Source organism: Lagopus leucura, unplaced genomic scaffold, assembly GCF_019238085.1.
Source record: "Lagopus leucura isolate 7727_CA_CO unplaced genomic scaffold, USGS_WTPT01 59933-0_obj-0_obj, whole genome shotgun sequence".
Classification (NCBI taxonomy): domain Eukaryota; kingdom Metazoa; phylum Chordata; class Aves; order Galliformes; family Phasianidae; genus Lagopus; species Lagopus leucura.
This window is the reverse complement of record NW_024967718.1, coordinates 1-26359: the sequence shown is the minus strand read 5'-3', so window position 1 is coordinate 26359 and position 26359 is coordinate 1. Positions and strand designations below refer to the sequence as shown.

The following is a 26359-nucleotide window of genomic DNA, read 5'->3' as shown; positions in this document are numbered from 1 at the left end:
GCCCCGCGCGGGCGGGAAGGTACCGACAAGATGGCGGCGGGGCTGGCGGACCGCAGCTATATGGAGCTGGGCCCGACGCCTCGCGCCCCGTCCCGGCGGCTCCGTGAGGTATCCTTCAGCCTGCCAGACACCACCCCCGTCCTCGCCGGGCGTTACGGGGATAGTGCTGGGGGGTTCTGTTACCGAGAGTGCGCGCAGCTGGGGGCGGCCACGCGGAACCGCTGCGTGAGGTGGTGAGTGAGGGCGGGCGGGGCTGTGAGGGGAGGGGGGCGGGAATGGGGGGGGGGGGGTTGGGGGCGGTGGGGTGGATGGGGATGGGTTTGAAAGCAGGTAGGGATGGAAGGTGGGGTTGTGAGGGTTGAGGATGGGCTTGGGGGCAGGCAGGGAGGGAAGAGGGGTCATGGTGGGTGGAGGTTGAATTGGAGCCGGCAGGGAAAGAAGGAAGGAATTTTGTTGTAGAAGGGATGAATTTTGGAGCAGGCAGGAATAGAGGGGGCTGAAGGGGTGGGTGTGGGGCAGGCAGGGATGGCTTTGCCTGCCTGAAGCCCCTCCTTTCTGTCCCTGCATGCCCCCAAGTTGTTGTCCCCTGTGTCCCACACTTCCCTTTTCCTCTCAGGACAGCATCAGGGGACACCCTTGAGCTAGTGGAGGAATCACTGGACACAGAGCTGCTGAACAATGCTGTGCGTTTATGCATCCAGGGCTGCCCACTCCTGCCGGGTGGTGTGCACCTGTGTGAGGTGCAGAATCATCTGGTGTTGCTGCTGGTCACCGTGCAGAGCGTGCACCGTGTCCTGCTACCCCACCCAGCCTATACCTACCGCGGGGTGAGTGTGTAGAGGGGTTTATGAGGGGCTTAAGGCCTGTACTTGTGGTCATTGGTTTCTCTGGGGGCATTGCTATATGTGAGCAGGGAGAAAACTGCTGGAAAGTGAGATTTAAAACCTACATCTCTTGGAAAGCAGCAAAAGCAACTGGCAGTATGAGAGTTCTTACTGAAAGGAAAAACTCTTTTCATCACATAGTTGCTCCATAGTGCTGGGTTATTTCCTCCATGGCTTATGTATGTGCTTGAGGCTTGTTCTCTTCCCTTTGCCTCTTCCAGGATCTGATAACAGAGAGCCAAATGCAGTCCGTATTTACAGATATTGGCAAAATCAACTTCAGAGATCCATCCAGCTACTACCTGATTCCCAGCGTGCCAGGCTTGGCAGACAATTCAGTGGCCTCAGCAGCTTGGCTGAGCAGTGATGGGGAAGCCCTTTTTGCTCTGCCCTCTGCAGCAGGAGGCATCTTTGTTATTAAGCTTCCTCCTCACGATGTACCTGGTAAGGCTGCATCCTTGCACCTCCTTCTGTGCAACGCAGTATCCCCTCTCTCAGCTCTGGATCTTGATGGGTTTGGGTTTTGTCACACGTGCTTCTTATGGCCTTGCTGCACACCAGCCTCCCTGCTGGCAGCAGATGTTTTGTTAGCAAGCACTCAGTGTGTTTTTCTTTCGTTGCTTTTATTTTGCAAGGAGTTGTTTCAGTTGTGGAATTGAAACAGAGCTCGGTGGTGCAGCGCTTCCTCACCGGTTGGATGCCAACGGCCATCAGGTTGGTGTCTGGGGACAAACACAGGGAGCTCACTTTGTTTTACGATTCCCTCACACGGGAGGAGGTGTTGTTTCTAGTAAAAGTCCAGTGTGGGCAAATCAGCATCTGCAGATGTGGTCTGAAAAGTTAACTGGGTCACGGGCCCTGTCACAGTGAGATGGATTAGTTCATCTTAATAGGGTCCTGCTGATCCCATGCGTTGGTGTTCGTGAGTGCGTTACGTCGAGTAATTGGCCTCTGAGGATTTGCCCAGGATGTGGCTCGCAGCCAGGGCAGATTAAGGATTACAACAGTTGTATGTTCTTGTCCTTGTTCCAAAATGTCAGGCTCCTTTCTGACCAGCAGAGGTTATATGCAGAGGCAGCTCGTTTGGGGACTGTAGTCTTATGGCACATGATCAAACCCAAAGCCCTGTTAAATGTTGGGAAATGTGAAGAAGCCTCAGCACCCTGAGTGAGTTGGATCACCGGGGTGTGTTGCTTGAGGCCAGGCACCTCTCTTTTCCCACCTCAGTCCTTCATCTCTGTTCTTGGGTAAAAATCACAGGAGAAATTGGATGTCTTGAACTTGTGTGCCAACCTTGGCTTCCTTTTAACTCACTGCTGTAATGCCTGTACTTTCAGAGGTGACAGTGGCCCATCAGATGTGCCCATCAGCCTTGCAGTTCATTGCCTGGACCACGATGCCTTTCTCTTTGCACTCTGCCAGGACCATAAGCTTAGGATGTGGTCCTACAAGGTGAGGCATGTGTTCAGGGCGGCAGTGTGGATGTGGGTGTAGTTTAACAGGTGGCATTGGGTTATCTCCAAATTAACTCAGGCAAGTGCGAGCACCCCAGGGGATGAGGCAGCACCTGAAATGGGTGTTTGCTGCTTGAGTGGTAATGTAACGTGACTCTTTGTCAACAAGAAGTTAATAAAAGCCTCTGTTTGCTGCGTGCTGCTTGCTCCAGAGCTAATCAACCAGCACAGGCTTTCACGGCTTGGCTGTGCTGGAATGCGTGTCTGCTGTTGGCGGGAGGGGAAGCTTTGTGTGCTGGCTGAGAGAGCACAGATGAGCTGGGGGAGCTAAAACTGCAACCGGAATGCTTACAGTGCACATATGGATGCTTTGCTGACATCCCGGAGGGAAGGATTTGGCCATGCTGCTCCTGGGAAAGAACTGAAGGCAGCTTTGCAGTCCTGTTTATTTCTCACGCTGCTTTGCTGTATTTCCTGTGCAGGATCAAATGTGCCTGATGGTTGCAGACCTCCTGGAGTTCATGCCGGTCAGCAGGGACCTGCGGCTCACAGCCGGCACCGGCCACCGCTTGCGCCTGGCCTTCTCCCAGTCCCTGGGACTGTACCTCGGCGTGTACATGCATGCACCCAAGCGAGGGCAGGTAGGGAGCAGCAGGGCTGTCCTGCTATGAGCACGTTTTTCTTGGCCCGTGCAGAAAACACGTCGTTCCTCCTCGGAGCTGAGTATGCATAAGGCAAAAAGTCTGCCCTTACAGAGGGAGAAGGCAGTGCTTTGAGTAAACAGTTTTGTCCTCAGTATCATAGGACACGTGTCCTTGCCTTGGGAGGCGAGTTCTCTATGTGATTAAGCCAAGTGCTGATCCGCTCATTCACGGTCTGTCCTGGTAGGACATACGTGCCATGGGAAATGATCTGAAAGGAGCCGTAAATGTGGAAACACTGAGTGTGTTTACGTTGGGCTCCTGGGAACGAGCAAGTGCATCGCAGTGCACTGTGAAATGTCAGTTTCTGTAGAACTCCCATGTCGTGTGGTAAATAATAAATCCAGCAGGAGGAGACTGACAGCACAGGACAGCCTCATCTCTCGCACAGCTTCTCCTTGCAGTTCTCTGGGGGATTCGAGCTCTGAGTAGAAGCGCACACTGTGGTTTCTCTCTCTCCAGCTAACTCTCCAGTGTTAGCTTACTTGTTAAGGACACACAGAGCTTTGTTTGCAGTAGCTTGCTGGAGGATTCCAGTCTTTTCTGTCTCTGCTTACCTGCATCATGTTGTCGCTCGCAGGAACCAGCAGTGTTGTTGTTTTTCTGGTATTCAGTCTTTCAGAAGACTTCAAGTCCAGGCAGGGATCAGGCTGTCCTGCTGACAAGGCTGGCTGGAGTCCGGAATGCTGGCTCAGTCCAGTCTCTGCTGCCCTTGGCCAGGCAGCTGCCACACCAAGTGCCTGTGAATGGTGGCAGGGAGCAAGGAGAGGCTTCCCTGCAGCACACAGGTTGGTGTTTCTCTTTAGCAAATGACTTACAGGATGTGTTGGTAGTTCTGTGTCTTCCAGCTGGTGAGCACGGAGAGCAGCCGATACAGCCTTGACCACATATCCTCGCTGTTCTCCTCCCAGGTGAGTGCCAGGGCAGGTCCTTCCAAAATATGAAGGGAGTGTTCTCTGCTGGATTTAACTCTCAGTCAAGAATTCTCTCCAGAATATGGGTAAATTGCATGAGGGAGATTTTGGCTGTTTTTAACCACACAAGTCTCTGCTCTGCTCGCATTTCTGATAACGTCAATCTGTGCCCTTGCTGCAGGAGACTCTCATTGACTTTGCCTTAACCTCGGCTGAGATCTGGGCGCTGTGGCATAACGAAGAGAACCAAACCATCGTCAAGTACATCAACTTTGAGCAGTGAGTTTTTGCCTTGAGTTACTGGTGGGGGGAACTGCCAGATGCTGCTCTGCCCATCGAACGCTCTTACCCAGCACCTCTTGCTGTCACAGTGTTGGTGTCATGTGCACAGCTGTGTCTTCCTGCAGTGCAGGTCATATGGATACTTTTTAGTTGTTGTTCTGCTGTATAATGCTACAGCTCAGCTGCAGGAATGTGAAAAATGTAAGAAGCCTAGCAGTAGGTTTGGTGCGAGGGAGGGCTGCACTTCACCAACAGTTCCTCCAAAGCGGATCCGGCTGCTCTTTTCCAAGTATGATCATGTTTGGAGATGAGCAGTGACATGAAAGCGTTGCCCTTATTTCTGTAAAGCTAAGAGTCCTGGCGCGTAACCAGGCGTGGAGTTAAATACTGGATAAAAAAATGCTGAGCATTCAGGTTAGCTGGGGTTGGGGATAGCAGTACAAAGCTCTGCTGGCTCAATCTGTTGTTTGTCACCAGTCAAAGCCGTCACCAAACCCGAGGGACCGTGGTGGCTGTCAGTCTGTCAGCTGGTACAAGTGACAGGTTGGGTTCAGGTGATAGCTTCTGGGAGTGTTGCGATGCAAAACTGATTAGGATTTTTTTGTTTCTTTGTTTAATTATTCCAGAAATGTGGCAGGACAGTGGAACCAGGTGTTCATGCAGCCACTGCCTGAAGAGGAGGTGACAATTCGGCATGACCAGGACCCCAGGGTGAGCTGACTAGAAAAGCAACAAGAACTAATGAAGCTTCTGTGCCCCAAGGAAAATGTTAAGGCTGCTCAAATGTACAATTTATCTTGTAGCACTTCTTAAAGTTGTTCCATATTAAAGGAGATGAGCCTAGGGCTCTTATCACAGCATTAAAGCATTAAGCCTAGTTACAAAGCCTGAATTTGAGGGAAGGGGAGAATTTCAAGTCAGTCCAGAGTCCTTGAGACAAAATGTATGAATAAAGAAGGTCTGGAGTGTGCAGGGAGCCATATTCAGCTGCGGGAGCTGCAAAGGGTGGGAAAGAAGAGAGGTTGGAGCAGAGTGTGAGCATAAACTGAAGCTGAAAAGTAATACGCATCAAGGGGGTATGTTTGAGAGCAGGAGCTAGTAGCAGCAGCAGTATTTTAAATATTGTCCTCCCAGTACACGTTGTTTCTGTAAATTGCCATCCTCTTCACAGGAAACCTACTTGGAGTACCTCTTCAAGCCTGGCCACTTCTCAAATGCAGCCATCCAGAAGGCTTTGCAGGTTAGTGGGAGAGCATTTGGTTCTCTCTCTGTTCACCTTCTTCCTTGCAGTTCACATGTGAGGCAGCAGGATTCCTTGGCTGGCATCAATTTGCTCTTAGCCTGCCGGCCTGTCAGGGATCACTGGAGCAAGCGAGGAAGAGTGAAGCTGGCTGAAGCACTTAGCACCCAGCCCTGAGTTTTCACTCTTTCAACCCACAAATCAATAGATAATGTGTTGTGATTGTTGTGCATGGCTGAATGCCTCTCCAAGACAGCTCTCTTGGTTTAAAGAAAGGTTTGCTGTCTTGCTTTTCAGATCTTTTCTCAAGGAACTGAACGGTACATGGACCTGACGTGGGATGAGTTAAAAAAAGAGGTTACCTTAGCTGTGGAAAATGAGGTAGGATTTCTTTTTCCCTGTGATGTTTTTTTCTTGCATCCATTTTTATGTAGTGTTGTGGTGGTTCACTGAAGTTGGTTAAATGCAGCATGACCCTGAGCCATGTTTTATCTTTTGTCTCTCTGGAGGAGTTATGTAAGCTCTGTTTTTGCTTCTAAGGAAATAAAAGATTCACCTTTCCTGCCTGTTTTTTCATTCCCCGTTCTTCTTTGTGTCTTGTGGGGAGAAAATGGTAGCAACAAATAAATTTTGCCTGTAGGATGGTAGGGAAGGGAACTTCAAGCGGTCTCCATAAGTCTTTGACTGTGTAATACTGGTCAGGAGGGACAAAATACCAGTCCAGACGCTAGTTTTTCATTCCCTTCCTGTTCCCATCTGAAGCTGTTTTGGTCCTGCTAGTTCCAGGGCAGTGTGACAGAACGCGAGTGCTCTCCGGAGGAGTTCTGTCAGCTGCAGGTGGATTTCTGGTCCAAGTTCTGCACCTGCTGCCTTCAGTACCAGGAAGCTCTCTTGCAGCCCCTGGCCCTGCTCTTGAACCCCTACACCAACATGGTGTGCCTGCTGAAGAAGGTGAGGCTGAGCAGCAGTGCTCTGGGCACTTTGGCAATTGGCCCGCGTGTTTCCGTGCCCTTTTGACTGAGGAGTGACTGGAGGAACTCAAAGAATTGCTTTGCTTTGCCTTTCTAGGGGTCCGTGTCCTTCCTTGTGCCCTGTTCCTTGGTGGATCATCTCTATCTCCTCTCTAATGAGCATCTGCTGACTGAGGACGATGCTGTCATCTTTGATGGTGAGGAGATGCAGAGCTCTTCCATTATTGGAGGCTGCAATGCTGTCTTTCGGGAAAGACTGTAGCAGAGGAATGCAGGAGTTTCTGTAGTTGCCCTCTGAAGTGCTCCTGACTGTAATTCTCTACACGCAGTTTTCCTGTTTTGCCATCTGTAGGCAGTGTATTGGGAAGTCTGTCACGAGCCCTAGAGTAGGTATTAAAAATTGGTGTCAGGGCTGAAAATATGCCAAAAATTTCAGAAAATTTTAAAAGGAAGAGTCCTAGATATCAGGCTTTGTGACAGGCATCCGCAGTGGTGTGATCCTTTGCCTTGTGGCATTCTGAACTCTTGAGTACACACACTGGTGCCTTCCTCACACCCGCTTTATGGGTTAGACCTGCTGCACTGGAGCTTCACAGTGTGCTGCTGGAGCTCAGGAGCCTGTGTTTCTGTCCCCTGCTTTGTTTAGTCAGTCTCTAGCAGCTACCAGGGGAATGCAAGTTCAAGGCAGGAGGGCAGTTGCATCAGAAATACTTCATAATTTTGTATCATACCAGCTGGTGACCCTGTACGTAGGGCTCTTACGGGTGACACCCCGGTGTGAACACTTTCAGCTTTGCAGAAGTCACCAAGAGCTGTAGGACCTTCTCTGACTCATTGCAAGCCATTCTGTTTCATAAAATTCCCCAGTCTCTGTGCTGTGCTGGTGGAGTAAACTCCTTGAAGAAGTGACAGGTGAGAAAGAAACCTGTAGTTCTCCAAGCACTCTGGCATCTGAGACTGTTAGCTTAGTTTTTAGTGGAGTATTTTCATGTAGGCTATGGAAAGGGACTGGGCAGCTCATCTCCAGGAATTAAATAGTGGAGAGAGCAAAGCTTGTCGTGAATATCATCACCACAGTGCCCTCTGTGCTTTGCTGGTGATGGAAGAAGAAAAGCAATGGAAAATGTTACTTCTACTTTTGTGCTTGAATGTTTTTTTTTTTTTTTAATTATTATTATTTTGGGGTTATTTTTAATCATTCTCCACTCGGTTGAGCTATTTCTGGCTCCAGTAGAAGGGAAGCTGGAGGCCTGGGCTGGTTTGGAGAGGCTGACGTAGCCTGCTCCATCTGGTACAAACTTCTCAAAAAAAAAGTTATGTGATCTTTAAAAAATACATACATGAGGGACTGCATTGCAAAACAGGGATTTTTTTTCTGTAAACCCTTGGCCCTTAGGTCAATTTTCAGACAATTTCTAAGAATGTGAAAATCTTCTTGGTTGCAAGAGAGGGCTGCAAATGGGGAGCTGCTGCAGCAGGAGTGGTGGCTCCTTGGCAGATGCAGTGGAGCTTGGCTGTACGAGCTGAGCCCTCTGCTTTGCGTTCCTTTGCTCTTTCTAAGCGTTTCCTTTCAACCTGTAGCTGGAGAAAATGCTTTAGAGGGAATTTGATGGTTAATTGTTGTTAATTTCTTCCCCCCCCCCCAAATAAAAACGTCCGAGTCTTTCCTTTGTCAACTGCCACCTTTTATTTGGTCTCACGGGCAGGGCAGGGTCAGTTTGACACGCGTGACTGAGACCAATCTGCTGCTAGTGTTTGCTGATGGTGTGCTGGACTAGTCGGTTTTGAGTGGTCATCCCACCTTCCTGTTGAAATCTCTTGTAAAGTACAGTTAGATTCTTTCATTGCAGATGTGGAGATGTCGCGTGATGTTGTCTGTCTTGTCCAGTGCCTTCGACTGATTGGAAAATCAATTTCCGCGGAAATAGCATTCACTATGGAAATGGCTTGCTCCTGCCTCCAGCCTCCAGAAAAGGCTGCAGAGCAGATCCTGGAGGACTTGATAGCTAAAGACACGTAAGGAGAAGCATTCCTGCAGGCAGGGATGGCTGAGCAAGGATTGCCTGGAGCAGTCCTCTCTCATGGGGAGATGTATGGGTTCTCTCTGTGCTGCCAGAGGGAGATGGTGGGCTTGGGTATTGGTCCTGCTAGCAAGCATTTCCACCCCAGCCCCCCTTGCTGTTGCCTTGGGCTCTCCTGAGCAGAAATTTATGCAATTCTGAGATGAGGCAGGGTGGAAGAGGAACAAGTTCTTATTAGCTGATTGTGCAGGCACACTTATTAGAGGTCAGAGCCATGGTCGAGCTGTGTGGTTACACGCTAACCTCCTCCAGTCACTCTAACCTCCTCCAGTCACTCCATGTGGAATGCCAGCTATCTGACTGCTATTTCTTACTGCCCTGGGGAAGCAGAATGAATAGCCCAGATTCTGCAGGCGCTGTAATAAAACTGTGAGCCAGAAGAGGATTCCCTTCAAGAACATCCAAGCTGATCGGCTGCTTTCCCTTCCAGAGAGGATCAGTAAGGGCGAACAGGGAGCCCTCTTCATTTTAAACCTCTTCTTTTCTTTTTTTAACAGGGAAAATGTGATGGAGAAGATACACAGCAAACTGCAGGAGATCAGAAACCCTATCCTTGCCATCGGAGTGCTCATCCGAGAGATGGACTACGAGACCGACGCTGACATGGAAAGAGGTAAAAGCTCTGCAGCAGTACTTTGGGCTGGGAAAGCAGCCGCTCAGCCAGTGTTCCTGTTGGGCTGGTTCCTCCCCTTATCTCCATGATTTTCTTTCAGCTCACCCTCTAAATATGCGTATGAACCTCACCCAGCTCTACGGCAGCAGTACAGCCATCAGCGTGGTGTGCTGGGGGGTGTGTAAGGTTGCCACGATCCGTTTCCAGATCTGTCGGGACCTGCTGATCCTCCAACAGCTACTGCTGCGGCGGAGCAATCCTGTGAGTACAGCCCTTCAAGCTACTGAGTACACCTTTTGAACTTTTGCATCTGGGTTGCCTGGTGCCAGCTGCCTCTCTTCCCACAAAACACTGGCAACTGTTGGATCTATCTTGAGGCTTGGGCAAGCCCTGTTCTCTCCTGTGTCTTTTGTCATCCGGAGGGAAGCATGCGCCACTCGTACCCAAATTCCTCATTTCCATGCTGCACAGCCAGGAAGCAAAACTCTGAGGGAGGAGGACGTGGTTTCCAGCCCTCCATCCAAACCAGGGCTGCCTGAGCACACACAGCTCTCCCATCCAGTCCCCGTCCCTCCCACAGCACGGCTGACAATTGCAGCCTTGTTATCCAGCAATGCAGCACACAGCTCTTCTGCCTCACAGCAGCAGCATTTACCCAGAGGCCGTGGTTTTGCTTTCCGTGCGAGGCTGTTCCAGCCAGTGCCAGCAGCTGCCACGATGGCAGCTGTGTTTATAGGGTAGCCCAGGCAGGGTTGATTCTGCTGGCTGGGGGGGCTGAGCAAGCAATGGTGCTGGTGACTTGAGGGGAGCAAGCCCCCAGGGCAAAGGGGTCATTTATTTAGACCAGTGTTATTTACCTGGAGGTGCTGCTGCAGTCATGCAGTGAAAAGAAATCTCCTTCTCCTCTTCTTGGATAAGCTTGTCTTAGTGACATTTAAAGCATGTTGCAAGGTGCCCTTCTGGAGCCAGGCACGTGGTGTGGTCAGAAGCTGCCGTTTTGCTGCCTTGAAATGCTTGTCCTTCACAAGCATGGATTGGTGTTCTTCCTGTATAAACTGTCTGTGTCATCTTTGGCTTGAGCAGAAGGGATGCAGTTCCTGGATGTGGCCACAGCGAAACTGTGATCTCACTGTGTTTCATTGCAGCAGTGCCAAGCACCTTGGTTCATACATCACTCCGCTTGTCATATTTTCCCCATGGCATCTGGGCCTCCAGAGTCTCTGCTTCACCCCTTGGCACCGAGGGGCAGGGGTTGTTGCTCAGCTTCTCGACATATCAGCCCCTGTGCTTTGTTTGCAGGTGGTTCTGGGGGGGGGACAGCTGTTCCAATCTCAGGACCTGCTGCACCGCACCTCCCCTCTGCTGCTCTCCTACTATGTGATCAGGTGGGCCAGCCAGCGCCTGGCATTGGACATCCCCTTGGACACGTTGTGAGTCCCTGCCTTGCCCTTTCTCTCTTTGATTGTAGGCTGCTTCAGAATTGACCTGAAGTCCCCTTTCCAGCAGTGCATGGTGGTGGTTGCTGTGGGAGTATTGCTCTCAGAGTTAGTTTGTGCTAGGGTGGCTTTCATCTTCTGTGTTTTGAGCTGACTCCTTGCCTTGTGCTAAATCTGCCCTGCGAGGTCTTGCTGTTCTGTGCACTGTTGCCTTCAGCAGTAGGAGTGATTTGAGTTGAACAATGAGTACAATTACGGCAGGAGGTGTTTTGTTGTCTCTTTGCTGATGGCTTTCTCTTCTCTAGGGAATCAAATCTGCAGCATCTCTCTGTGTTGGAGTTAGCAGACTCTACTGTTCAAACACCCCATAAGCTAGGTAAGATGTTTACAGTTTGCCAGCTCTCGGTTTCTTGTTAAATAGAATTCTTAAACTTTTTTTTCCTCTGCCACCCAAGGGAAATGCTAAAGGCAGAGAGCCAACGGGTGGTGTGTTTGAGCAGCTCTCCTTTGCTGTTCATGCTGTGCACTGAAAATAACAAAGTATCTTGCAACATTGGAGGGAGCGTAGTCAGCTGCATTAGGCCTGTCCTGCTCGCTGGCCTTTATCAAGCAGGAGCAGCAGCTTAGGGAAGGGGCAGAATATGGAAGATGCTTCCCCAAAATGTGCTTGTGCTTCCAAGAATTTGCATTTCAGGTGTGAGTGCTGCTCACAGCCAGTAGCTTAAGTGGGAAATTGCAGCTGATAACCTGCTCACATTTCATGTCTTGCTGCAATCCCCAGATAAAGTCATTATGCTTTCAGCTAGCATCTTCGGGGAAGAATCATAACGGGGGAGATCACGAAGCAACTTAATTAGGGGGATAGGTGCCTTGAAATGGTTTCAGAGAGAGGTGATGAGCAGGATAGGGAGGAGAACGCGCAGTCAGAGCCTGTGACTAATTTGTGTGGTGCTTCAGGGCTGAAACGCTTCAGAGGGAGCTGCAAAAAGTGAGGAGGCAGCAGGCTGCAGGGAGTTTAGGAGGAGTTCTCTCCATTTGCTGACAGCCCTGCAGGGTTTGTGTTTTCTGTAACTGGGCTGCAATCTTCGGCGTTCAAACTCTGTCGGTGTCTCAGTTTGGGAGCAGTTGCCTTTGACGCAAATGTCAGTGCCTGAAAGCAAAATTGAAAACATCCTTTGTGTGCTCGCCAGTGTTGTGGGTTATTGCTTGGCCTATTCATGAGGAAAGTCCTGTTTGGTCACTGTGCTTCAGGAAAAATATGTGAGACGTGGGGAAGATGGAAAGGAGGGGGCAGCTTGGAAAGAGGCATTGAAAACAGTTAGCTCATGAGAGATCATGCTGCTTAGGGAGGCATTTGGAGAGAAGCAGATAGCAAAATCGGCTCTCCCTCAGCACTGCCCTGCAAAACACTGGGGAAAGCTGCAGAAGGATTGCAAATGGTGCAGCTGGGGAGGAGCACAGCCCTTTATTTGTGTTGTAATCGAGCTGCAATTAATAAACGCTGCAGCGTGTGGGTTTCTGATCTCCTGCTGCTCCCTCTGATTTAACTAGAAGTGGAGAGAAATCCTATACCCACACGTCTGAGCACGGAATGTCCTTGCCGTTTTGCTCCGGCTTTACCTGTGGTCCTCAAGCTGATGAGCCCAGCACAGTAGCTGTGTGTAGAAACCTGGGAGACCCGTTGCAGGCCTTGTTCTCCATGCTTCCTTACCTTGTATTTCAGTATCCAGCCCTCAGACAATCGTGGAGCTCTTCTTTCAGGAAGTGGCCAGAAAGCACATCGTCTCCCGACTCTTCCTGCAACCGAACGCCTCTTTGGCTGAAACGAGTTTGAATTGGCCCCATCTCATCACCACAGTAATGGCTGACTTTCTGCCCCTCCTGTATCCTTGGCTGTGAGCTGTGCTTTCTGTTGGGCTGTAACAAGAGGGGGGGGTTATGTATAAAACAACATGCAGGGGCTCTGTCCTGAGAGCAGCTGGGGCGGTGTGTTGGCCATCTCATTCCAAAAACTTCCTGCACCCAAATTTCAAAGTCGAGTCTCCTAAACAAGTGGCTGTTGTAAGCGTTAATGGGATTTGTGGGTATTTTAAGATTTCATGGAATCTGTTCTATTGAGGTATTTGAGTTTTTGACTTTAAGCCCCTGAGCTCTGTCTGGCAGGTTTACTTGGCAAGGTGTGATGCTGGGAGATTTGGAAGGGTAACGAGATTTGGGCAGTTGTGGATTAGATACGCTAATAGTTTTGGTCTAATATGGATAAATCTTATTACAAAATAATGATCTGTAGAAAGAGCAGCTTAATCTTCTGTCCTTTCCCCCCACAAATGGAAGAAGAGCACGTGCAGAGTTTTAGCCCGACACTCTGAGCTCTCTGGACCAGACCTGTTCCTTAATTCCTGCTCAGATGGCCCAGCAATCCTGGGTTCCTCTTCCCAGAGTGCCTGATGGGGAGCTGCCAGTACACCCAGCTGCAGGTGAGTGCCTTTTTTTTCCTTTCTTCCCTTCAATACCTGCAGTCTCTCCAGAACTATCTGCATGTCTTGAGCTTCTGCTTTCCTGTAGCTGCTGCCCTCTGAGGTCAAGCACAAAATGATCTTCCCACCTGCTCTGTTCCCATGTCTCCAGTTTGGAGGTGATGGGCTAGAAGTTTCTCCTGGGAAGGAAATGGTCTACAAGGAACAAGATTTTGGAGGAGAATCAACACAAACCTGCCTCTGCAACTGACTTCCATATTGTATCTATCATCATCCTTTTAGTGGCCGCCTCAGCCTCTGCTAAGAGAAGAGCTTTTTAGCTGATTATATTGTACTTGGAAAATGCAGCACAGTTCAGTAGTAGATTTGTTTAAGATAGTCTTCTTACTTATTTCCTCTTGCATCTTTTTGCAAGAAAATTCAAGCACAAGTGCTCAGGATCGTGACATGCCCTGCTGAAGGAGGAGCACAGTCTCGAGAACGCGATGCTGTGGAACTTCTTTGGCTGTCACAGCAAGGCCCTAACCTCATCAACTGCTAGCTGCCCACAGGCAGCTGTGGTTCCATGGTGAGCACCTTGCCTACCAGATTAGAGATGCAGCAGAAATGCATTTTCAGGAAGCCTCACTCATTTCTTCGGTGTCCTTGCTGGTGAAGAGCAGTGTAAGAAACATCCATCTGTCTTCCCATCACCAACTGTGCTCTCCCACGTGCTGTTACTGTTCTTTCTTTTGGGTGTCTCCACAGCTGCGTGTCAGGGATTATTTCTCATGCTGTCCCCTCTTGTGTGCTGTGGGGTTTGGTGGTTGCAGCTGCGTGTGCTCTGCTGAAGAGTGATTTCTTGTCTGTGTTGCCATGTGATGCTCCTCGTTCCATTACTGACGGTAGTCCCTGAGGCATTCAGGCCTAGGCAGGATGCTACTAAAGAGACTTTTCTCCTGTGTTTAGCAGAACTCTTGTTCTCGCAGTCCCTTCTACCCAGGGGCTGAATTGCTTTCTTTTGTGCTCATCGTGCTACTAAGAAGAATGTCAAATCTGCAGCTCTTCTGAGCCAGGAAATGCCAGGACGGTTCAGGCAGCATCGCTCTGCTTCTGGCATATGTGCACGTGTGGTGTGAGCACGCTTTGAATTTCCTCACACTGCTTTTGCCTCGCTCGTGTCCTGCCTCGAGGAGGTACGAGAGACTTCCACTCTGCAGGAGTGGGCACTTCTCCTCTTCGCTGCCTTCTGTCAGGCTTGCTGATCCCAGCCAGTCACGTAAACTTGGATTAAGTGCACTGACCTCAGAGAGCTAACAGCAGCTTTGACTGCAAGCGTGCATGCGGTGACCCAAATAGGGGTGGAGATATAGGAAGCGCCCTGCAAGTTCCATACGGGCACAGAGAAGGTCTAGTGACCAAAGTGCTGCCTGGAATGGGTGCCAAAACTCTCCTTGGTGCTTATTGTGTGTGAATAAGTCCGGGGTGGGATTTATCTGTTGTAGGTGGCTAATCTGAGCAGGGAATCCATGCTCAGAGCATGTGTTATTGCATGGTGTTTCACAGAGCTGCACTTGCTGAGACTGGGATGGGACAGCAAAACCTGGGCTTTGCTGCCAACTCCTGGCTCCCCTGTGCCTTTCCCTGCTGCACCTCAGCAAGCTTAGCACAGCTCTGCTTCTCTGAGTGCAAAGAACAGCCAGCACTCTCCCAGCTACTGAGTCTTCATCATGTCTTCTAGCTCCCTCCCGGTCGATGATGATGATGACATTTTTCAGTCTTTGTTATCTTGATGAAGCAGGCACAGGGCCGGGGTGAGTTACATTGCCCTGTGCTATGGCTTTTAGTTGTGATGTGTGCCTGGTGCAAACTGCCCTCCACCTAGCGCCTGGCAGCTTGTAATTGGTGCTCTGGCTGCTCTCCATCTCCTGCCCTGCTCCTACAGCAGTTTGTAGCGGGCATTCTGCATGATTCTCTGGGATGCTGGCTGCAGTTTGATGTGTTTCTTGCAGATATTGGAGAGATTTCAAGCAAGCTGTAGAGATTGTCTGTCTCTACACTCCAAGGGGATGTTGAGGTTGGGAAATGAGCCTGCCAGAGGTGGTGATGAAAGCGTCTCTTCTTCCTTCCCTCTAGGAATACATTCGCCTGCTGCAGCCGTGGTGCCATGTGAACGTGGGCTCCTGCTGCTTCATGATGGGCAGGTGCTACCTCGTCATGGGTGAGGGCCACAAAGTAAGGCACTGCGGTTGTATTTGCTGCTAGGGCCTTGTTTCTGTTGTGTAGCTCAGGGAACGTCGATCTGAGCTCTGCCTCTGGGCAGGGAGCAGGAGTGGGGGGTGGGGGAGGACAGTGGGACCTGCTGTCAGGGCAGTTCTTATTGCAGCTTGGGGCCAGCAGGACCCGTAGGATGAAGCTGAAATGGGTGGCACTGTCTTCTCCAGTACAGCAGGCTGGGGCAGTCCCCAGAGGTACACTTGCAGCTGCTCTTTGCTGTGCTTCCAGGCTTTGGACTACTTCTGCCAAGCTGCTTCTGAGGTGGGAAAAGAGGAGTTCTTGGACAGGCTGATCCAGCCTGAGGAGGGTGAGATGGTCTCCACCCCACGTCTGCAGTACTACAACAAGGTATGGCTCAGCCCACCCAGCGTGTGTGGCCCCCAACAGTGCAGAGCTGTTCCACACCAGCACTGCTTGTGGAGAGGCCCCCAGCTTTTGGGAAGGTGACTTCAACCTTGAAAAACACACTTTTTTTGGGAAATGCCAGCTTAGTTTTGGGGATAACCACGAGGAGACTGACTACAGTGCAAAAGCTAGGTACTTTCCACCTCTTGGCTTCCTAACAGCAGGGGACTGTGAGATCCAGCTGCTGGAAGGGGGGGCCAGGCATGTCCAGGCTAGAAGTAAGGTGCTGCTTTAAGGGACGATTATTCTGCTTTGACGCAACTTAAAATTAATGTCTTTAAACTGAGATAGGATCTTCTCATATGATGCCATAGTTCAGGCAGGCTGCAAGCTTGGATCTAAGCTCCTTGTAAGAGATTCTCTGCTGTTAAAGCCCAGGAAGCGCAAGGATTGTCTGGTGCCTCTGGAGAGGGAACTTTTCTCTGTATCAAGCAGAGTGTTTGCTCAGGGACAGCATCGTTCACCTCTGTTGCAATGGCTTCCTGTAGCCATGAAACGTTCAGGAAACTCACACTTCTGTAAAGGTTGTTCATCCAGTAAGGCCTGGACCCGCTGTGTTGGATTTGGTTCACACCTCTGCAACTTAACAAAATGCTTCTCTTTTTTTTTTTGCTCTAGCCACTTAAGATACAGTGGCCAAGTATCTTGACTGCTCATATGGCTAGAGTTGTGACTTGCAGGTTCTGCGCTTGTTGGAAATGGTTGGCTTACCAGAGCTGGTCATCGAGCTGGCTTCTCTGGCCATCATGGAATCGGTGGATGACTGCAGAGCCCAGGTACAGGATTTCTTCTGCTCCAAGATGCTTCTTCAGGGACCTTACACGGGAATTGGTTCTTAGTTGCGTAACTTGAAATGTGCTCTTCTGTGCTGTGTGGTGTTTTCAGGCTACCTTGAGGACTTGCCTCTTCAAACACCACTTGGATTTAGGGCACAACAGAGATGCATACATCGCCTTAATCCAAAACCCAGATCGAAGCAGGTAGGTGACAGCTTTATCCCTTAAATGCTCACTTGTCTTGAAGCTCCTGCCTCTTTCAATTTTTGTGTTGAAGCAAAAGGAAGCAGGCACTGCAGGGCAGGGCTGCTGCATTAAGAGGTTCTGTGTAAAGATGCCTTTAAAGAGGCGTACTTAATTTTTGTAAGAGTGGTTATAATTGGCAATACCATCCCCTTGGTGAAAACTGAAAGAAAACACAGGGCCTTATTCAGAGAAAGAAACAGAAACAAAATGGCTGAAGAACTGCATGCAGCATTACATTTGGGAGGGCTTTAGGAGTCTGATTAATGTAGTTTACTAAAGGAAAGAGACTTGGGATGGAATTTTGTCTTGTGTACCTCCTTAAAATGAGCTGTGCAGAGGAAGCTTCACAGCCGCTGGGGAGAGTGCAGTGGGCAGGAGGGGCTAGAAGCTGGAGATGAGGTTCTCTGGAAAGTGGAGCTGTGATTTAGTTTGGGGGCCACAGAAAGCCTCACCAAACAGAGCTGGGGGTGGGAGGCTGCCTTCCTGAGCAACGCAAGCAGCGCAGAGAGACGTTCTGCTAGCCTTTGTTGCCAACACAGGAGAAACCTGAAGGGACCTCTTGGTCTGGAGCCAGTAAACCTTTGGCTCTCATCCCAAAGCAGCATGCTGGCGGCTCAGAGCCTGCATCCCGATGGTGGGTCAGCTCAGGGCTATGCTTTCCCTCCGCAGGCAGCTGGATTGTCTGCGCCAGCTAGTGGTTGTGCTCTGCGAGCGCTCCCAGCTCCAGGACCTGGTAGAGTTCCCTTACATCAATCTCCATGATGAGGTAATTAATTAACCTGCTCTGGGAGGAGGGGGGGCCGCAACTCCTTCAGAGAGGATTTTTGACCTCTTTGAGCCTCTTTGCGTCGCAGGTTGTGGGGATCATAGAGTCCCACGCTCGAGCAGCGGACTTGATGACCCACAATTACTACGAGCTGCTCTACGCTTTCCACATCTACCGCCACAACTACCGCAAGGGTGAGGTGTGGGGCGGAGCGGCCCTGTCCCGTTCGCCTCGTCCCAACAATGGCGCAGCTGATGCATCCCCTTCTCTCCTCAGCTGGCACGGTGATGTTTGAGTACGGCATGCGCCTGGGCCGCGAGGTGCGGACGCTCAAAGGGCTGCAGAAGCAGAGCAACTGTTTCCTCACAGCCCTTAACTGCTTACGGCTCATCCGCCCTGAGTACGCCTGGATAGCGCAGCCAGTGTCTGGAGCTATGGTAGGGGATCTGTGAGTTTGTCACCAGCCCTCTGCCCTCAGACTGTAGGGACGTTTAGATCTGTGCTTGGGGAGGTTGCTTCCAAAATTCTTGCGCATGCAGCTTGATGAGAAATGTGGCTGTGATAGTGCAGAGAGTATTTGTAACCTGCGAGTTCCACAGGAAGCAAAGTAGCACCTCTTGTTAAAGATAAGTCAAATCTCAGGGAGACCGAACAGCTGAAATTCCAGTCCAGGGGAGGATTACAGAAACATGGTTTGTATTTCCGATCTCTTTGTGGAGAGGAAGTGGCTGTATCCTGAAAAGTCAGCGCTGCGCTGTGTTTGATAGCCAGAGATAAGGAAACGTAACCTGAACTGATAAGCAGTTGCACGGTTGCATATTCCTCATTCAAATCAGGGCTTGAGAGGAGAGCTGAGGGCTGGAGTGTATTGTGCTTATTTGTCCTTCAGAAACCAGCTGGGCATCAACCTTTTTTGTACTTCTTTCCTGCAAGTACGAGCGGCCTGGAGCATCCCCAAAGAGAAGCCACGATGGGGAGTGTGCTGCAGTCCCCAGTAAGTGCCTGCTACTGACTTCTTCCCATCTCCTGCATTCCCACAGCTTTTCCCCTTGCCTCGTGGAGGCTCGTCTCTGACAGGTTTATAATCTGGGGGTTGTAAGCACATGCAGTCCATTAGAGTTAGCATCTCCTAGCTGCAGTGTGCTGCCATGTAGCACTTCTCCCACAAGGACTTTGTGTTCCTACTCTTTCTGCAGTTAGATGTGGTTTTGTTTATGTGTTTATGCTTAGATGTGTTTGTGAAAATAAGTTGTAACAAAGCCCTTTTGAGGCAGTTCCTAGTTCTCTGAAATTCTTGTTGCTCGTGCTCTTGGGAGTCCTGTTGGTGTGGCTCATCTCTCCTGGTGTGGTTTCTGTTTTGTGTCTGCCAAAGCATGGGGCAGGAGTAATCCTCAGCATTACTCTAGAAAAGTTTCAGGTCAGATATTTTTAAAACAATAACTTTCAAATGAACTCCTTTGTAGCACATGCTGGGCAGGCAGAGCAGCAGCTGTTTCTAAACACAAGGTGACTCAGGAATTTGTGTCCCTGACAGATGAGGAGTGGAACATTTGTGACAAGGAAATATGCACACTTTAGGGCAGCAAAACCCAGTTCCTCCCGGTTCTTTCTGGTGTGAGCGCTCTGAGGATGGCACAGGGTTGTAGATGCCATCTTGCCAAAGGAGATTTTTTCCGTTGTTCTTTTTTTAAATGCTGAGGTCCCTTTGCATCCATCTGTTACAGCAACACGCCAAATCGAAATCCTGAAACTGGAGGATTTGGAAAGGGAGTACGTGCTGTCCCGGACCCGTCTGACTCTGGTGCAGCACAACCTGTCTACAGCTGCACTGGCAGGTGAGAGAGGTGCAGAGGAGCCTCCTCGTGTCACCCACATGGTACTGCTGGAGCTCTGCCCATGGAACTGCATGGGGCTGAGCCCAGTAGCTGTGGCTGTGGAGATGCTCACCTGGTTCTGCATCCCACAGGCAATTCCACGCCTGAGGAGGCACTTGCCCTCCTCATCCAGGCTGGCCTCTTTGACACCTCCATCACCCTGTGCCAAACGTTCAAGCTGCCACTGACGCCCATCTTTGAGGGGCTCACGTTCAAGTACGTAGCCAGCTCCTGTCTCGGGCACTGCTTGTGACTCCCAAAGACGTGGTCTGCACTGCTTTCTGTCTTTCAGGTGCATCAAGCTCCAGCTGGGAGGGGAAGCAGCACAGGCAGAGGGTTGGAAGTGGCTGGCATCAAACCAGCTCCCACCACTGTTTACCACCAAGGAGTCCAGGTAGATCTTCAGCTGTGGGGGAGAGGAACAGAGGAGAGGCTTCTTTACCCCAAAGACTGGAGACTAAAGCCTTGTGAAAGGCCAGAGGCTCCTAAAACCTTGTATGGTGACTGCATTGAGGGCTTGAGGTGGCTGTAGAAGGCAGACATTGAGCAGCAGGATGGGTTCATGGAATGCCCTGTGGCACTGCAGCCACTCAGAGGATGCTGGCAGGGTGCTGAGAGAAATATTGCCTTGCAGTGCTACAGATGAAGCCTGGCGGCTGCTCTCATCTTACTTGGAGCGCTACCCGTCCCAGAACAGCCTGTACCATCGCTGTGTCATCAACAAGCTCTTGGCACATGGCATCCCTCTGCCCACCTGGCTCGTTAACAGCTACAAGGTGAGAACAGCCTCACTGTGCAGCGTGCCTCCTGTGCTGCTTTGGCCAAAAAAGCAGCCGGAGATCACTTCCCGAAGGAGGCGCCAGCTTTGTTACTTCTCAGCCCCGGGAATGTGTCAGGGGCTCTGTGCCTGGTCAGAGGCTCAGAAGGGGTTCTTGGGCTCTTTGCAGAAAGTGGATGCTGCTGCGCTGCTGCGTCTCTACCTGAACTACAACCTGCTGGAAGAGGCAGGGGATTTGGTCCTGGAGTATGTGGATGCTGTGCTGGGCAAAGGGCACGAATATTTTGGAATCGAGGTGAGCTGAACTGAATACTGGGCCTCTCCGCGTGAATCCTGGTACGGGCAGGAGAACATAGTTGGGGCAGCGTGGTATAAAGGTTCTTCCTCCCTGCAGTTCCCGTTGTCGGCCACGGCCCCCATGGTGTGGCTGCCCTATACTGCCATCGACCAGCTGCTGCAGGCACTGCGGGAGAGCTCTGCCAACCCAAACAACGCCCTGGTACGTGCAGCCAAGGTTGGGGCAGGTGTGGATAAAGTGGAGGGCTCTCACAGAGCAGCCTTACTCCTTCCTTCCAGCTCTTCCAGAAGCTGTGTGACAAGATGGAGGATTACCACCAGAAGGTCAGCATGGCCACACAGGATCGTCTGTACCGGTGCAAATAGCATGGTCTCAGTGCCCAGGGACAGCTCCCTGCGGAATGATGGCAGCTGGGTGCTCTTTTCACTCCTTTTTCCCATTCTGCGGCTACTTTGGGGTGCCACAGCATCCATTTGGTGTGGTATCACCGCAGCCGTGCCCCTCCCTTGTTCTCCGCACCATCCGTTGAAGTTCTCCGTGTTTCTTTTATTTATTGTTGTCGTTTTGGCTGAACTTTAATAAAAGCCAGTTGTTAAGAGCGGTGCGACGACAGGCTCTACCTCGGCGACCGCAGGCGCGGGGCGGGAGCGCCGCCCCCAGCGACGTCGTGACGCAGCGCGACGTCGTGACGCCAGGTGACGTCGTGACGTCACGCCGCTCCCCTCCGCGCGGCCGTTTCCCTCCGCGCCGCCGCCGCCATGGGGAAGAAGTCCCGCAGCGCGCCGGGCCGCCGGCCCATCCTGCAGCTCTCCCCGCCGGGGCCGCGCCGGGAGGACGCGGGGCCCTCGGGGCAAGCGGCGGAAGGGACGGAGTCGGGGTCGGAGCCGGGTAAAGGAGGGGCCGCTTTGTTGGCGGGGCGAGGCCTGGCGCGGCCTCCGAGCGGGGCTGCGGCCGTCGGCTGGGGCGGCTCCCCCCGCCTTTCATCCCCCGCCCTTCCCTCGTCGATTCTGGGGCCCTCGGCGGACTCGTTCCCTCTTTTCTTCCGCAGACGAAGCCGAGGCGGTGCCGGAGCCTCACCGGAGCGCTCCCAACCCGCCGCCTCCCGCGTCCGCCGCCGTCAAACCCACAGGTAGGGACCGTTCCTCTTCTCCGACGGCGCCGGGAGGGCTCGGATGGGCCTCCCCGCCCGACTGAGGGTACCCCCGCTGCCAGGTGGGCTGTGCCTGCTGGGCGCCTACGCCGACAGCGACGACGAGGAGGGGGAAGGCGCCGAAAAGCCGGCACGCCCCGCCGGTGCCAATGGAAACAATTCAGCCGACATCGACAGCACGCTGGCCAACTTCCTGGCGGTAAGCGCGGAGCTTCCCGCCTTCCTTTTACCCCCGCGCCGTTCAGCTCTCCCTTACGCTCCCTGACTGCGCTGATTTTTCAAGGAGATCGACGCCATCACGGCCCCCGTGCAGCCAGCCGAGCCCACCCCTGCTGCCCCGCCTCCCACCCCTCCCCGCCCAGAGCCCAAGGAGTCTGGCACGGCCACGGGCATCGCCGCCCCCAATGGCACGGATGCAGCCGTGGCCCCTGAGTGGCAGTACGACACGCAGTGCTCGCTAGCAGGAGGTGAGCACCGCGTGGGGTGACTTAGACGCAGTGTAGGGGTGCCGGTCCTATGAGTGACCTGCTTGTTCTCGTTCCCTGACAGTGGGAGAACTGGAGATGGGTGACTGGCAGGAGGTGTGGGATGAAAACACCGGCTGCTACTACTACTGGAACACACAGAGCAATGAGGTGACCTGGGAGCTGCCGCAGTATTTGGCAGCCCAGGTGCAGGGCCTGCAACACTACCAGGCCAGGTGAGAGCGCATCCAGGCTAGGAGGGAAAGAGGGAGAGAAGGGGCTGCATCCCTGTGCTGACCATTCACTTGTTTTTTTCTTCAGCAGTACGGCAGCGGGCACCAATGGGAGCTTCACAGCAGCTGCTGAGCCCTTGGCACAGGAGAAAACAGGTCCAGTAAGTGCTGCCAGACCCGGGGCTAAGCGGGAGGTGAAGAAGGTGAGTTTGAGCAGCCAAGTAGCAGGCATTCTGCTATGTTCCTGAGCCCCCACTTGAGTCTGGGGGCATATGGAGCCACTGATACAGCACTCAAACCTCACAGGAAGTAAATGAAGGAGTGCAGGCACTCTCCAACAGCGAAGAGGAGAAGAAAGGGGTGGCAGCGGCCCTCCTGGCACCACTTGTGCCGGATGTGGTGAAGGAGGAAGAGGAGCGCTGGAGGAGAAAGGTGATTTGCAAAGAAGAAGTTGAGCCGCCCCCAGAAGAGGAGGTGAAAGCAGAGGAGATGCCTGCTGCATCTGAAGAGCCCAAGACGGGCAAGGATCCCCTGGAGGACACGCTGCAGGAGGAGCTGTGCAGTGTGGTGCAGTCAGGCGAGAGCGGGGAGGAGGAGGAAGAGCAAGACACGCTTGAGCTGGAGATAGTGCTGGAGAGAAAGAAGGTAATTTGGTACAGGAAAAAATTCAAAGAATGGCTAGTAATAAATAAACCAGGCATCAGTAGTAGCTGCTCCCATCCCAGCCTGAATCTTTTGTGAGGGGTGCTCTTTGTGTCCTGTGCTGCTGACAGAGCTGGGAGCTGATAGTACAGCTTCACGCAGATGCTCTGCTGGCAGTTCTAGAGCTGTTGCTTCCTGTTCGCTTGCCTTTACGCCACATTCTAATTAGAGCAATTCTTCTATATAAGAATATAAATGCGTGACACGTATTTGGGGCAGTTGGGATCCCTGAAGTGCTGCTCACCATCTCGTGTCTCCACAGGCAGAGCTGCGTGCTTTGGAGGAAGGAGATGGCAGCGTTTCAGGCTCCAGCCCGCTCTCTGACGGGAGCCAGTCTGCCTCGCAGGATGCAACCCGCAGGCTGGCCTCAAAGCGGGGGAAGTGGAAACTGTTTGCGGGAGCTGCCAGCCCTGATTCTGCTAGTCGAGGCTCCAGCAAAACGGGCCGGGAGAGCCCAGAGGTGGGAGAAGCAGGTAATTTGAAAGGCTCCCTTCGGAGGGAGGAGCGGGTGTTCGGAAATGCTGCAGCCCTCTCCTGCCGGGGCTTCTCCTCCCCGAAGATGGGGCTTGCCTGAGGCGCACGGTGGAGCCAGGAGGTGAGGTAGGTGACAGGGCACAGGGGTGACTGGCAGCGGTGTCATGCACAGCCCAGCTGCCAGTGGGAGTTCGGGGGAAGAGCTGCTGCTCTGCCAAATCCTGTCCTTTAGCCTACCAGTGGAGTAATTAGGAGAGTGCTAACGCTTAATGTGTTAGTAGAAAAGAGAATGTAAAAGCGTAATTTTGGCTTCATGCCCTGCGGCTTCTGTTAGGATGTTATAAATCCTAACAGTGATATATCAGGAGCTGTTACCTCACTTCTTAAGTTCTGTTTCTTTGTCCCTGGGTAACAGTAGCCACATCTCATGCCGCTCAGGTGCCCCCAAGAGCCATCTGGCTGTGCTGTGTAGAAAAGATGAGACTGACTGAGCCTTGCTGTGAGAAGCAACTCCTTCCTGCAAGAAGTGTGCTGTGTAAGGTGCATTGAGTTTAATGCCTGAGCAGCAGTGGGGTTGCTCACGCTCCCCTTAGCTCTCTATGCAGCAAGGAGACACTGAGCCGTGGTCTTTCTGAGATCTGTATTAGGCAGGTGTTGCAGAGCGTTGTATGAACTTGTAGCCTGATGGAGGTGATGTGCTTGTGGCTGTTAATGCTCCGCCACAGCTTGCACTCTGCTGGAGGCTCCCCAGCACTCCCGGCCCCTCCAGAGCAGCTCTCCCTAACATGCACCAGTTCTGTTGCTACGTCTGGGGGAACAGCACAGGAACAGGTGTAGAAGCACCCCAAGCTTGTAGCAGGCTGTGTTCTGCTGAAGCAGGAATCAGCATGAGCCCTCCTGGGGGCTGCTGCAACCCTGAGGTGTAATGGTCGGTGGTGGTGTTTGCCCTTGGAGGGAAGATTTGGCTGCAGGGTCTTTCCTCGTGCCTCACAGGCTCAGAGGAGATGGTGCCCAGAGCCAACTGTCCTGCAGTGCTGCAGTTTTCCCACTTGGCATCTGGGGAACAGGAAGCTGTTAGTTTAACCTGCATCCTGCTGCTGTGGGGTAGCAAAAGAAGCTGAACACCAGGATGCATCAGGAGTGTGATTTTATTTTTTTTAACACTGGTTCTGGTTGGAGTTCCTTGCAAAACTTCCTCCCTGGCACGTGGGCAGGTACTGAGTTGCTGCTGTCCTGCGATGTAGCCCAAACAAAGCCTTACCATCTTGACAGCTTTTGGGAGCTCTTCTTTGACAGTTGTCTCGGTCTTTTACTGTCTGATACTATTCTTCCTAGCAAGTAATTAAGCTGCAGGAGTTCAACGATGTCACTTGGCTGCTGGCACTCAGCATTTCTTCTTTGTTCCTCTTCCTCATTCCTGTGTTGTGGCAGCTGCACAGTGTTGTGGCACTGAGTCCTGTGTGTTTTTTCTAGAAAGGTACTGACCACCTGACATACAGGGGCTGCAACCCTCTCTGCTTTTAATTTCAGCCTTTTTTCATAGGAAAGAGGCCCCTGGCTTTGGCTCCCCAGTGTGGTATGAGGAGCACGGGCAGCACTGTGACAAACAGGCTCACCTCTTGTTTTTCCTCTGCAGCTGTGAGCATGGAAGCAGCTGATGGGCCTTCAGACAAAGAGGCAGAGTCTGAGGAGCCCCAGGAGAAAGTCAAAGCACAAGCGGCACCAAAAATAGAAGAGGAGGAGCAGGATCTAAAGGTATGGATCCGTGCAGGTGTGTGATGTCTTCCATCGTGCGGTGGGAATGGCAGCAGGTCCTGGGGTCCTGAAGAGGGCATTGGGGCCAGCTCACCCCGTGGCAAACAGCTGTGCAGGATCAGGCCAGCATCTCTGTAGCCTCATGCCCTGTTACCAGCAGAAGCCAGCAGCAAAGGCTTGAAAAAGCCTTTTCAAAAGAGAAAAGGGGGATGGAGGCACAAAGAATGACCCCCAGGTCTTGCCACAAGAGAGAGAGCAAAGACTTTTGTCTTAAATTCTCGCTGTAATCGTCTTGAAGTGTTCTCTCTCATGTGTCCCTTCAGTTTCCAGGCTGAAGACTCCTCGTCCATAAGCACTCTGTGTCTGGAGGCTGCTATTGCTGGTCTTCCTGCCCCACGCTTAGCTTTATTTTACAAAGCAGTGATGGGCTGCTGGGGCTAACTGGGAATTGCTGCACCATTGCTCTGATATTTTCCTTTCTGAGGCTCAGCCCATTTTTCTAAGCAGACAAACAATTCCCAGAGCCCCTTCCTGGACGTGTTTAAGAAACGTGGACTTGTGGCACTGAGGGATGTGGTTAATGGGCTTGGTGGGGATGGGTTGATGTTGGACTCTATGATCTTTAGAGGTCCTATCCAACTTTAGTAATTCTTTGATTCCTGAGCCGTTAACACTTACGCACAGAGCTTCAGATTCCACTGATGGTTATGCAGGAGGGCAGGGGACATCTCCATATTTGTCCTTTGCAGCCTGTCCCCTTTGTTCCTCAGTTGCTCATTACTGGCATCTGCTTCGTTAGCAGGTCACCCTCCCTTTGACAGATTGTTTGTGAACGGGGAGTCATTGGCTCACAGTAGAACTCCTCTGGAAATGTTCTGAGAAAACTCACACTTAACTCTGCCCTTATTTCCCCTAATTTAATCATTTTTGCAGTTGAAAGGGCTTTAATGTCCTCATGCCACATTTAATCTGTGTCAGAAAAACTTGTAGCAGAGTTTCGAGGTGTGACATTACGTTCTCTGCACAAAACCTCCTCCAGCATAGCATACACATGAGGCTTTTGTTGTTTTCTAATTTATGATAAAAAAAAAAAAACAAAGCCTGTGGCAAGGATCGTTTTCATTGGCTG

The 26359-nt window shown here is 51.7% G+C and overlaps 2 protein-coding genes across 2 annotated transcripts; both read left to right on the top strand.

Moving 5' to 3' along the window:
• The first annotated feature begins 14 nt into the window (after positions 1-14).
• Positions 15-21050, top strand: LOC122193270 (nuclear pore complex protein Nup160-like). The gene is made up of 35 exons (XM_042894016.1): positions 15-233; positions 617-827; positions 1106-1328; positions 1520-1598; positions 2222-2336; positions 2821-2979; positions 3873-3950; positions 4135-4232; positions 4862-4946; positions 5407-5475; positions 5773-5856; positions 6256-6426; positions 6544-6643; positions 8297-8462; positions 9025-9140; positions 9241-9401; positions 10440-10570; positions 10882-10952; positions 12300-12459; positions 12984-13053; positions 15169-15267; positions 15538-15657; positions 16395-16490; positions 16600-16694; positions 17406-17502; positions 17591-17696; positions 17779-17939; positions 18436-18496; positions 19227-19337; positions 19469-19592; positions 19669-19770; positions 20011-20152; positions 20324-20449; positions 20549-20653; positions 20731-21050. The coding sequence occupies exons 1-35, from the start codon at positions 31-33 to the stop codon at positions 20815-20817; spliced, it is 4182 nt and encodes a 1393-aa protein (XP_042749950.1). The 5' UTR covers positions 15-30; the 3' UTR covers positions 20818-21050.
• A 160-nt stretch (positions 21051-21210) lies between these two features.
• LOC122193269 (formin-binding protein 4-like) lies at positions 21211-26353 on the top strand. Its single transcript, XM_042894015.1, has 9 exons — positions 21211-21340; positions 21501-21581; positions 21665-21801; positions 21886-22069; positions 22152-22302; positions 22388-22502; positions 22606-22944; positions 23264-23474; positions 25112-26353. Exons 1-9 carry the CDS (start codon positions 21211-21213, stop codon positions 25252-25254), a joined length of 1491 nt encoding a protein of 496 aa, XP_042749949.1. The 3' UTR covers positions 25255-26353.
• Positions 26354-26359: the final 6 nt, after the last annotated feature.